This window comes from Ranitomeya variabilis, chromosome 1 (genome assembly GCF_051348905.1).
Source record: "Ranitomeya variabilis isolate aRanVar5 chromosome 1, aRanVar5.hap1, whole genome shotgun sequence".
Lineage (NCBI taxonomy): Eukaryota > Metazoa > Chordata > Amphibia > Anura > Dendrobatidae > Ranitomeya > Ranitomeya variabilis.
In genome coordinates, this window is record NC_135232.1 from 558,007,447 (window position 1) to 558,020,663 (window position 13,217).

At 43.0% G+C, this 13,217-nt stretch overlaps 1 protein-coding gene and 1 long non-coding RNA gene across 2 annotated transcripts in view; one reads left to right on the forward strand and one right to left on the reverse strand.

The window, feature by feature from the left end:
* LOC143804484 (uncharacterized) overlaps positions 1 to 13,217 on the forward strand; it is a 107,493-nt gene that overhangs the window by 17,253 nt on the left and 77,023 nt on the right. The gene's annotated exons all lie outside the window — the stretch shown is intronic.
* LOC143804373 (uncharacterized) lies at positions 375 to 7,824 on the reverse strand. The gene is made up of 6 exons (XM_077282448.1): positions 7,710 to 7,824; positions 3,122 to 3,179; positions 2,904 to 3,020; positions 1,473 to 1,649; positions 1,145 to 1,255; positions 375 to 961 (listed from the first exon to the last, which is right to left on the reverse strand). The coding sequence occupies exons 1-6, from the start codon at positions 7,719 to 7,721 to the stop codon at positions 642 to 644; spliced, it is 795 nt and encodes a 264-aa protein (XP_077138563.1). The 5' UTR covers positions 7,722 to 7,824; the 3' UTR covers positions 375 to 641.

Sequence of the window (13,217 nt, forward strand, 5' to 3'; positions counted from 1 at the left end):
GTCTGCTTTCTTGCTTTTTGCTATTTGTTTTTGTTTGCATTTTTGTCCAACTTGTACATAATCTGTATCCTTACCTTGCTGGAAGCTCTAGGGAGGCTGGAGTTCTCCCCCCGGGCCGTTAGACGGTTCGGGGGTTCTTGTATTTCCAGTGTGGATTTTGATAGGGTTTTTGTTGACCATATAAGTTATCTTACTACATTCTGCTATTAGTAAGTGGGCCTCTCTTTGCTAAACCTAGTTCATCTCTGTGTTTGTCATTTCCTCTTACCTCACCGTTATTATTTGTGGGGGGCTTGTATCCAACTTTTGGGGTCTATTCTCTGGAGGCAAGAGAGGTCTTTGTTTTCCTCTTCTAGGGGTAGTTAGTCCTCCGGCTGGCGCGAGACATCTAGCGACCAACGTAGGCATGTTCCCCGGCTACTTCTAGTGTTGGCGTTAGGAGTAGATATATGGTCAACCCAGTTACCACTGCCCTATGAGCTGGATTTTTGTACTTCGCAGACTTACTTGTTCCTCTGAGACCCTCGCCATTGGGGTCATAACATAATACATTGGCAAAATCGCTAGAAGATCCTGCAAGAGCAGTATCTGCAGGTTGTACAGTTTGACACACACGTATATTATCACGGTTATTACTCTTCTTACCAGCGACGAGCTGCGTAATTTCTGTTTTCAGGACTAGCTTGTGGACTGCTGACTATGCTATTGACTTCCTGAGTTATGCAGGGGCTAACGTTCTGCGGTGCAGATCTCTCTCTTGAAACATTCTTATATTTTTGATGTGGAATCTTGGGGCTTGGATTCCCGGTGTGTTTGGGTGCCGCGTAGCTTTCCTCTCGATCCACAACACAGATGGGCGAGAGAGGTGTTGGTCTCACAGCCGCATTAGCTCTTTGTGGTTGATTCTGTGCAGATCCGTAATTACGCCGCTGCAAAACTCGTGGTTGAAGATCCGGCGTATCTAAAAGAAAAGACAAAAGTGTCTGTTACCCGCAAAACCGGTGTAAAATTGGAAAAGCTACACGCCGGGTGTTATCCATGATCCTGCGTAATATTTGAAAAGTTAACTGTGACAGTTATCCATGAAATAATTGTAACAATATTTGCATAAAACCGGTATAGAGCAGACCAGATATACACTTACAAGTATGAAGCGGGAATTGCACCTCCGCAGCTCCTGGTTTAATGGACATCGCATTGTTTGAACTCGTTGAGACGGGGATATTCTCTTTTTCAAATTGAATTTTTCTGGCAACTAGTTTAGCAGATGTAAATAAAATATGACTATTAGTTAACACAGAATTGATTTTCTACACAAAACTGTCTCGTTGAGACGGAGATATTCTCTTTTTCAAATTGAATTTTTCTGGCAGCTAGTTTAGCAGATGTAAATAAAATATGACTATTAGTTAACACAGAACTGATTTTCTACACAAAAGTGAGAATCGTATGTATTTCAAGTGAACTGTTACCTTTTCTATTCTTGAGACACCTGCTTAACGAATTTCCACATCTTTTAGGAGCATCGGGTAGCGGTGAAATTACAGTGTTCTTGACATCTATGATCTCGACGTCTGAATCCAGATTTTCACATGGTTCGGGAACACACCAGGTTTCCGGCATACAGAGCGATGGCTGCGTGTCAGTATCTGTATGAGAAATTGCACTTAGTTCGTGTTTACATTCAATGGATTAAATCAGCTGATACAGTATAATATAGTTTATGGTATAACACTGTTTATGTTGTATCAGTTTTAATAATAGTATTATATTGATGGATCGCGACATTATTTGTTTTAATAATTTAACCGTGTATTTATTATGCCATGATTTGTGTAATACAGTAGTTAATAGCTGTTAATACAACCTAACTGACGTACCTACTTATTACCTATGTTTGCTTAGTATAAACATATTTATGCCGCACTCACAAATTTATTTATTACGGTATATAAAATGTGTTTGTCTGTGGTGTGAAATTAACATAGATAATATAAATATATATATATATATATATATATATGTGTATATATATATATATATATATATATATATATATATATATATAGGTTTCTTACATGCGATACAGGAATGATAAATGTCTTAGGGTACCGTCACACATTGAAATTTCCATCGCTACGACGTTACGATTCGTGACGTTCTAGCGATATCGTTACGATATCGCAGTGTCTGACACGCAGCAGCGATCAGGGATCCTGCTGAGAATCGTACGTCGTAGCAGATCGTATGGAACTTTCTTTCGTCGCTTGATCACCCGCTGACATCGCTGGATCGTTGTGTGTGACAGCGATCCAGCGATGTCTTCGCTTGTAACCAGGGTAAACATCGGGTAACTAAGCGCAGGGCCGCGCTTAGTAACCCGATGTTTACCCTGGTTACAAGCGTAAACGTAAAAAAACAAACCGTACATGCTCACCCGTCGGTGTCCTTCAGGTCCCTTGCCGTCTGCTTCCTGCTCTGAGTGCCGGCCGGAAAGTGAGAGCAGATCGCAGCGGTGCTGCGATCTGCTCTCACTGTACGGCTGCACTCAGAGCAGGAAGCAGACGGCAAGGGACCTGAAGGACACCGACGGGTGAGCATGTACGGTTTGTTTTTTTACGTTTACGCTTGTAACCAGGGTAAACATCGGGTTACTAAGCGCGGCCCTGCGCTTAGTTACCCGATGTTTACCCTGGTTACCCGGGGACTTCGGCATCGCTCCAGCGCCGTGATTGCAACGTGTGACCGCAGTCTACGACGCTGGAGCGATATTCATACGATCGCTGCGACGTCACGGATCGTGCCGTCGCAGCGATGAAAATTTCAATGTGTGACGGTACCCTAAGTAACGTGTTACAACGACATTTTTCCCTATCTAAATGCAAAAAGGAGAATCTAATTACCTATGATAAGGTGAAGAGCAGGCTCATTATCTTCTAATGGTTCCTCAGCTACGTGCTCAAAGGGTTCATAATTCTGCGTGACGAAATTATTGTGATAATCGGGAGACATACACTCCTCTTAAATAAGAAAGAATGCATGAATATATAATTAATATAAATTACTTAGAATATGACTTAATCAGAATGAACCAATACTCTGTACATTATATTCGGTATACCTAGTTGTGTGCTTGTAAGTAAAGGGCTGTATTGATTGCGGGGATATTGGAATTCCATCTTAAAAAAAAAAAAAAAGGGGTAAAGTTTCATCTATATCTATACCAATGATAAATACAGATTTTTGTATAAATCAGTTTTATTGGTCAAAACAATAAAGAATAAATTGAAAATACAAATTTGTAAATCTGTGCATTGATAGACAGTAGTTACATATTAATCAGGTAAAACAACATTACAATACTTAAGTCTTACAATTTAACTGTCTGATTGATAATGCTATTATTCATCTCGAGGTTGTGAAATGCTGACAGTAGAGATATTTAATAGTTAGCATTAAATTGCTTTGTAAACAATTAAAAATGTAATATATATTCAAACCAGTTATGGGGAAGACAAACAATTAGAGTAAGAAAAGAAAGGAAAGGGGGGTAGAAAGAAGAAGGGGTGGATGAAGGTATGGGAAATGTAGGAAAGGAGGGAGAGTGGCTGTCGTCCCATCCAGCGGCCAAGGCGCAGGTCACGAAACGATCCGGGAGCTCACATGAGCGAGCTGTATGATACATCAAGTTCTAGAAATCCAGAGATCTAGCTCAGGGGTTTCCCTAAAGGCAATCCAGGGGGCCCAAGTGTTGTAGGTTTTTTCAAAATTATCAAATGACTGATTTATCAGCTGCTCCATTCTATAAATGTTATTAAGTTCAGCCACAAATTCTGCACCAGAAGGAAATTTTTCTTGCTTCCAAAAACGTGGAATTAGATTCCTAACTGCGGTAAGAAAATGTCTAAGGATGCCTCTTTTGAATCGAGATATCGACAGGTCACATAAGGACAGCAATGCTAGACTTGCTGAAGGTTGTATCTGTGTGATAGACAGCTTGTTATGGAGTTCAAAAATAGCCAACCACAGATCCCTTATGGGGGGGCAGTCCCACCAAATATGCAAGTAAGAGCCTATTTCCTTTAAACACCTCCAACAGACGTCAGGAGTCGTGGGGAACACCGCATGTACCATGGATGGGCATCTATACCATCTTGCTAGGATCTTGTAGCTCCTCTCCTGTGATACCGTGCACAATGACGATCTGGACGAGAAGAGAAGGATTTTTTCTCTGTCCTCGGAAGACAAGGGTCTTCCCAGGTCACTCTCCCATCTCGAGAAAAACATTGGCCAACCCTGCGGTGAAGCTCCCCCCTCTTTGAAGATTTTATATAGCAGCGAGACAGTATGATCTGGGGGGTTTGTTGATATGCAGAGTACCTCAAAGGAAGTTAGCGGCCTACTGATATTAGTTTGTTTAATAGTCTTGTGGATATAACTTTTTAGCTGTTCGTAAAAAAAACAGTCAAAAGAGTGCGTTTCTTCCTCTGGGAATAATTCCTGAAGGGACTTCATCCGATTATCCTTCAAATAATCATGGATGATGGGTTTGGAATCTTTTCTTTTGTTTAAATACATCTCTTTATGTAGCCCTGCCGGGAAAGTGGGATTATCGTATATCGGAGTCAAGGGGCCCGGGACAGCTGCTATCTGGAGGTCTTTGTTCCTGTTTTTAATAAGGAGCAATATGTTTCTTGTGAGAAAGGGTATGTAAACATCCAGCCCCATACCCCTGCCTCCAGACCAAAGAACAACTTGAGAGTCACATCCATTAAGATCGTTTTCCAGGTTTACCCACTTTTTACTGGTTTTACTGTGATAAAGATCCAGGATGCATGATCCTATTGATGCGTAACTATAGATTGCAAAATCCGGGAGGCCCAAACCACCCATCAGTTTAGATCTACTTAATAATGAGTAGGAGATACGTGCCCGGTTATGAGACCAGACAAAGCGAGTGATTATTTGTTTGAGGCGAGAAAAGAAGGAGGCTGGTAAGAATAAAGGAATTGTTTGAAAAAAGTATAAGAAGCGAGGCAGAAGATCCATTTTAACTGCGTTAATCCTGCCTAACCAAGACAATTGGAGCTTGTGCCATTTCTCTAAATCCGATATTGCTTTTTGAAGGGTTGGCGCAAAGTTGGCCTCAAACAATTTAGACGTTCTACTTGTAATTTTGATACCCAGGTAAGTGAGAAAGTCAACGCCATTTAAATGGAAAGGTCGTTCTCAATTTATCAACCAAGGGGAGTGGTAGTGAAATATTCAGGATTTCGGATTTAAGGGAGTTCATTTTAAAATTACTTAAAAGGCGAATTTATTTAGTTCCGAAATAATGTTTGGTAAGCTCGTAGAGGGGGATGTAATATATAGGAGGATGTCATCTGCAAAAAGTGCTAGCTTATGTTCTTCAGACCGTAATTTTATACCCTTAATTGAGGGGTTATTTCTCAGGGCCGCAGCCAGATGTTCCATTGTTAGAACATATAAAAGGGGGGAAAGCGGGCACCCCTGCCTCGTACCATTTCTGATCGGAAACAAATCCGATAATACACCGTTTACCTTGACCTGTGCACTAGGGGAAGAGTACAAGGCGGAGATCCTGCGCAACATATTTTCTTTTAAGCCAATTTCCTCTAGAGTTTGAAAGATGAACTCCCAATGCACCCGGTCAAAGGCTTTTTCAGCATCGATTGACATGATACATAGAGGATCCCCCCCTCCACCCGCCTTATCAAGTAGGGATATGGTACGAATTGTGTTGTCTCTAGCTTCTCGTCCTGGCACAAAGCCCACCTGATCTTGGTTTATTAATTTTGGTAACAAGGGGCGTAACCTATTGGCTAACATCTTCGCATATATTTTAATATCTAAATTTATCAGAGAAATCGGGCGATAATTATCACATGTAGAGGGAGCGGTGAGTGCCTGAGAAGGAAAGGGCTCTCTAAGAGAGACAGGGTTACAAGCCTTCAGAAATATTGGACTAAGTAACTTGTTGAACAACTTGTAGAAGCCTGCTGAAAACCCGTCAGGACCCGGGCTCTTTCCTTGTTTCAAGTCTCTAATGGTTTCAGAAACCTCCTCCACTGAGAATTCCTTTTCAAGATCAAGCAAATCACCTTCAGGCAGTATGGGTAATTTGTGTTCCTGTAGGTATGATTTAATTTTGTTACGAATGTAGTGGAGCATCTTTATAATGTCCTGCTATATTATAAAGGGATTTATAGTATTCACTAAAGTTGGAAAGAATATCTCTGGTATGAAATACTTTTGTCCCCTGTCTGCTCCTAATAAAAGGGATGTAGGTATTAGGATTACGTCGATTGAGGGCTCTGGCCAAGAGCCTACCACTTTTATTGCCGAGCTGGTAGAATCGGCTCTTGAGTCTCTCTCTGAGACACCTGGATTTTTGGTCTATGATGGTTAGCAACTTTTGTCTGGCTGAGGAGAGCTGAACAAATGTGTTAAGGTACCTTCACACTAAACGATATCGCTAGCGATCTGTGACGTTGCAGCGTCCTGGATAGCGATATCGTTTAGTTTGACATGCAGCAGCGATCAGGATCCTGCTGTGATATCGCTGGTCGTTGAACAAAGTTCAGAACTTAATTTGGTCGTCAGACCGGCGTGTATCGTCGTGTTTGACACCAAAAGCAACGATACCAGCGATGTTTTACACTGGTAACCAGGGTAAACATCGGGTTACTAAGCGCAGGGCCGCGCTTAGTAACCCGATGTTTACCCTGGTTACCAACGTAAAATGTAAAAAAAAAAAACAGTACATACTCACCTTCGAGTCCCCCGGCGTCCGCTTCCCACACTGACTGAGCGCCGTAAAGTGAAAGTGAAAGCACAGCACAGCGGTGACGTCACCGCTCTGCTGTTAGGGTCGGCACTCAGTCAGTGCAGGGAAGCGGACGCCGGGGGACGCGAATGTAAGTATGTACTGTTTGTTTTTTTTACATTTTACGCTGGTAACCAGGGTAAACATCGGGTTACTAAGCGCGGCCCTGCGCTTAGTAACCTGATGTTTACCCTGGTTACCCGGGGACCTCGGCATCGTTGGTCGCTGGAGAGCGGTCTGTGTGACAGCTCTCCAGTGATCAAACAGCGACGCTGCAGCGATCGGCATCGTTGTCGCTATCGCTGCAGCGTCGCTTAATGTGAAGGTACCTTTAGCCTCAAGGTTTCGTTTATGTATGTTTTCCAATTGGTGAATTTGCTCTGTTAGGCTGACTATTTCTGCCGCTTTCTTTTTTCAAGCGAGCACCATGAGATGAGGATGCCTCTTATTACACTTTTTAAAGCCTCCCATTTCACAGTAGGGGACGTGGTGTCTCTCTCGTGGTCAGCCAGGAATTCTATGATTGTTTGTTCAATCCTAGTTTTACATATGTGATCCTGGAGCAAGTTTTCATTCAAACGCCAGGAGAAACATGGTCTCGAGGCAGAATGAAGCGAGATTGTTAGGTAAATAGGAGCGTGATCTGACCACAGAATCGACCCCACGTCGGCCTTCACCTGCATATCAAGCAGCTTATGTGAAATAAAAAAATAGTCTATTCTGCTGTAAGTATTGTGTATTTTTGAGAAGAAGCTATAGTCCCTAGTTGATGGGTTAAGGACCCTCCAGACATCTATCAGTCTCAAGCTGTGCAGCTGAGATCTTATTTTGTTAATGGAAGATGCAGGATATGAAGACTTACCCGAGGAGACATCCACCGCAGGATTCATTGGGATATTAAAGTCGCCCCCAAGTACCACAGGAGAGGAACCAGCGAACTCCTCGAGGCGTCTTTTGCAATCGGCTCCAAACTTCTGCTGCCCTTGGTTTGGGAAATATATGTTAGCTATTACAAGTTTATGAGCTGCCCATGTGATAAGCAAGAAGATAAATCTGCCATTCTTATTAATTAGTGAGTCCAAGATCTCAGGCACAAAGGACCTGTGGAAGGCTATTGAGACACCCTTAGACTTTGAGAATGGATTTGAGCTGTGATACCATTTGGGATAATTTTTTGTGATACACTGCGGTACCGCACCAGTTTTAAAGTGTGTCTCCTGGAGCAGTAGCACAGAAATCTGTTGCTTGTGGCTATCAAATAGGACCTGTCGTCTTTTTTCGGGTACATTTAGTCCCTTTACATTAAAGGAACAGAATTTAATTTCATCCATTATCAAATACCTTTACGCCAGTTTGCAATAACGTGCGCCCCATCCGCCAAAGCACACGACAGCCGTGGGTAGTAAGGAAAAAAACAGTAGGAGGGGAGGGAAAAAGACAGGTTAAAGAAGAAATAATATAGCATAGAAAACAAAGAAGAAGGTGCGCTAGGGTTTACGCACCAACTCAAACTGTGCATCTGTGAAATTAGGGCGAGAAATGGGGAAGGAAAAGTTTCCCTCCCCTCTCTCACCCGTGCACCCCAAGTGGACAAGGGAAGCCGAGAGAAACACCAGCCCCCCCATCCCCCCGCGAACTCAGCAAGGCCCATGGATAAAAACTTACAAACATATAAAGTAAAGTTAAACAGAGTAATAACCCTTGTTCAAGCTGACATACACATATATTTATATACATGTTATACCGACGGCATGCAGAACATTGCGTGTCCAAATGATCAGGGATCAGACTCAGACCTCCCAGGCGAACTAACAGTGGGACAGTCCGCCCCGCTAGTAAAATCAATCAATCAACAACAAATATCCATGGGGTCACTCAACCGCAGCAGAGTGTACAGATATATTGCAGTAACGAGCAGAAACTAATAAACACCAAAAGATAAATGGGAACAAAGAAAAAGAACGTCATGGAGGATCAGAGGAGCTCTCATTGACATGCCGATTCTTGGAACTGGGAACCCTGAGCCATCTAGGGGGAGCATCTGGGAGAGTCGGGACCAGAGGCCAGTCTGGAAGTTCTATTAGTGGGAGTTCAAACGTGCCAAGGAAGTTGGCCAAGTTTCCAATCCGACGGAAGTATGCGCTTTTGCCACCTTTGAAAGCTATTAGTTGGAAAGGGAACCCCCACCTGTAGGGAATATCCCTCTCCTTGAGAACCGCCAACAGAGGTTTCAGGGCTTTGCGTAAGAATAGGGTACGTCTTGATAGGTCTGATAGGAGTAGAATTTGTTGGCCTTCAAATTGGAGGGATCCTTTTTTCCTAGAGGCTGTCATGATGGCCTCCTTAATTCTGAAGTAATGTACCCTGCAGATGACGTCTCTAGGGCGTGAATCAGACGTGGGTTTGGGACCAAGAGATCTATGGATTCTGTCAAACTCAATGGTGTTGTCCTCATAGTCGCCGAGAATGTCCAGGAATATTCTTTGAGCTGTACGGTCTAGGTCTTGAGGACCGACAGATTCCGGAAGACCACGTATGCGGATATTATTACGCCTGTTGCGATTCTCCAGGTCCTCAAGACCGGACGACATTTCCTCTAATTTCATAGTATGGTCCATTAGGATTTCTCTGTGCGTCTGAAGTTCTTGAGCGATATCTTCTTGTGTCTTTTCCACGTCCTCTATGCGTGATGTAAATTCCATCTGCAGGTTATGTATCTCTTTTTTGTACGAGTTCTCAAGCCTGCATGCAAAACTTTCCAGGTCTGTTTTAGTAGGAAGAGCTTTTATATATTTACTCAGTTCAGCAATATTCATGTCCTCAGGCATGTCTCTGTCTCCACCACCATTATCCGTTGGTTTCCTAGGAGAGTTATGAGAGGTCTGTGGGTCTTTTAAGGAGGAACTATTTTTATGCGGAGTTTGCGACATTGCTGATCTGGTGTTTCTTGTTTGGAGTGGCTGGTTCAAGAATCGTTCCATATCCTCAATAGGAGGCTCCTTATGTAAGCTTGAGGGTTGCCCAGAAATCTTCTTAGTTTTACCCATATATGTCCGCTGCCGCTGATTGCCTGTTATATTGCTCAGGGGGGCATGGGGGTGCAGTGATTACCGCATTAGGCACAGCTCCCCATCAGCAAGCCCCCTCCAGGGTGCATTTATGGTCTTAAGGTTAGTGAAGCATATATTGTGTCCTGAACCAGGAGAGATGAGCTTCTGGATGTCATAAACGGTCCCAGCACTAGGTGTCGCCAGAGGACTAGAGTTGTGAAATGCAGGTTTGTTAAGTGGTAAGCTGATGTTTTGCTTCCCAGTATACTGAAAATAAAACACAATAACAGCCCAGGAGATGGTGAAGGTAAGGTGGCTGTGCCTTTTCTGCAGTGAGGGCTATGTGCAAGAAAATGTGCAGAAGTGCCAGTTAATGTGCCCGCCCCAAAATGGTGTTTCACTGAGAGGGGATCCAACCCCAAGATGGCGTCCGCCCTCTCACTGGCGGGAAAACGATCAGCGCTGGGGTACTATGGCGGGGGCCCCAGGGAATCTCCCGTCCAGCCGGGGCCAGCACTATCCCGCTCACCTTCCTCTTCTGTGCAGTGCGATCCGCGCACTTGTCAGAGTCCTCCCTATAAATGCTCCGGTGAGCGCGTCTGCAGCGCCTTCTCCGCCGTCGCCACGTGGGATTCAAGGGCGGGAGGGCCTCTCCTTCACCTCCTCCACAGTCCGACTGAGGACTGGCAGACCTCTGCCCGCTGCCGCGCACCCCACCACCAGCCGCCCGCCGAGCTTCCTCGGGCCGACTGCTGCTCCTGCAGAGACCCCGCTTTGCCGACCTGTTTCCGGAGTACTGCGCTGCAAGGCCGCTCCGTCTCTAAGGGTCCGGTGTGCCGACTTCTAGCCGCAGGGAGGGCACAGGCTGAAGATCCTCTCCGTCCCAGGTATGTTGCCCGGTATTTTCCGGTGGTCTGCGTGTAGTTGGGGTCTGGGGGAAGACCTTTATCTCCTCTTTGCTGGAGGAGCTCTCCACCATGCGTCCTTCTTCACCAACCGCTGGCCACGCCCCCCGATAAATACAGATTTTAACTATATAACAAATATATACTGTACATGAATTAGCAGAGATTCAGTTTATTAACTATATAACAAATATATACTATATATGAATTAGCAGATTCAGTTTATTAACTATATAACAAATATATACTATATATGAATTAGCAAAGATTCAGTTTATTAACTATATAAAAAATATATACTGTACATTAATTAGCAGAGATTCAGTTTATTAACTATATAACAAATATATACTGTACATGAATTAGCAAAGATTCAGTTTATTAACTATATAACAAATATATACTGTACATGAATTAGCAAAGATTCAGTTTATTAACTATATAACAAATATACTGTACATGAATTATAATAAAAAAGATAAATATAACTAACTAGACATTGCAATGATTCAGTTTAAAACTATGTCACAAATATATACGTTACAGACAATGATAATATCAGGGAGCAAATAAATCAGTTAGCACTTACTTTTTCAAAGAACAGCTATTCAGACTCGCAGAAAATGCCTTTAAGATTCTGTGCGTGTCAAACTTGTAGGAGACTGGCCTGTATTTAAAGAGAAAGCGACTCCCACCGCGGCACTGTTTGCCTCTTTAGTGATTTCAGCCAGGCAGTATCGGATTACACTAATGAGTTGCAGCTGTTGTGTTAAACTAAATAACTCATCTAGCCCTGAAATATATTATCTAGGGCTGGAATATTTGGAATAAATACAGCATGTATTAACTCATGCATGATATAGTCGGATTAAAACAGGGAATTTTATACAACTGAATTTCTGAAAGAAGCAGGCTGCTGATTATCGAGACACAATCATTTTATTCAATCATGGCGTCTAATCCGCATCATAAAATATTAGAAAAACAATATTTTACAGCTAGGGAGCCCGGATCATTCGGCAGAATCGACAAATTATTTAGAGCGACGAGAGACCGCGGAATAAAGAAATCTGATGTGGCTGAGTGGCTGAATAACCAAGATGCATACACGCTACACCGGCCTGTTAGAAAACGTTTTTTGACAAATAAAATTTACGTCTCGAACATTGATGCGCAGTGGCAGGCGGATCTCGTAAGTTTAATTGACTATTCAAGGGAAAATGATAATGTCAAATACATCCTGACGGTGGTTGATACTCTATCGAGATACACGTGGTGCGTGGTCTTGTCAAACAAGACCGGAGCTAGTGTGGCCAGGTCGTTTGAATTAATATTTCAAAATGATAAGCGCATACCGAAGAAATTGCAGACGGATCGCGGCAAAGAATTTATAAATTCGCCACTCAAGCAGCTATGTAATATGCATAATATTCACCACTTTTTTACCAACAATGTCGTAAAAGCAGCTATCGTAGAGCGCTTTAATCGCACATTAAAAACCCGTATGTGGCGCTATCTCACGAAGCATAATACCTTTAGGTATATTGATATTTTACCGGATTTGGTGCATAGCTACAATCATACTTATCATTCTACCATACGCTGTAGCCCCGCTGAAGTGACAGAGAAAAACGCTATGCAAATCTGGCGCAATATTTACAGTTCTACTATTACTAATAAACCGATTAAACCGACTTTAAAGGTCGGAGATCATGTGAGAATATCGCGCTATAAGGGAACGTTCTGTAAGGGGTATGAAAAAACGTACAGCGAAGAGATTTTTGTAATTACAGGCTTATCCAGTAAATTTCATAAACCTCTTTATAAAATTAGTGATTTATCCGGCGACCCTGAAGAGGGGTCATTTTATAAGGAAGAACTGCAAAAAATACCTATGGATGAGAATCGTGTCTACAGAGTAGAAAAGATTTTGAGAAAAAAAGTGTCGGGGGTGTGAGTCACTGCTTCGTCAAATGGCTGGGGTACCCCAAAAAATTCAATAGTTGGATTCCGGCTTCGGAGTTGACAGATATATAGCCATGGAAGCGCGCTCGTTTTTCGTGACACTGCCCAGTAATTCCTCAATTAAAATCTACCCCGATAACACCATATCGAATTACAACACCAAGTTAGCGAGGGCCGTTCATCTTTCAGACGCTTATGAAGTGGCGTTAACGGAAATACAGTACCCCCATACGTGGAACACGTTTGAGGCTTTTGAAGGGAACTTCTACGCTGCCAAACACGGCGAACAGTTAGAACATTATCATATAAAATCAGGATTTTACTCGAACATTCATAAGTTGGTTGGCGCGGTCAATGCCCGAATAGAGGCGCTGAATTTATCCGCACCTGCCTACAGAATACGGTATGATGAGCTACGCCGAGAGGTGATCCTGCCCGACCTGGCCCCTA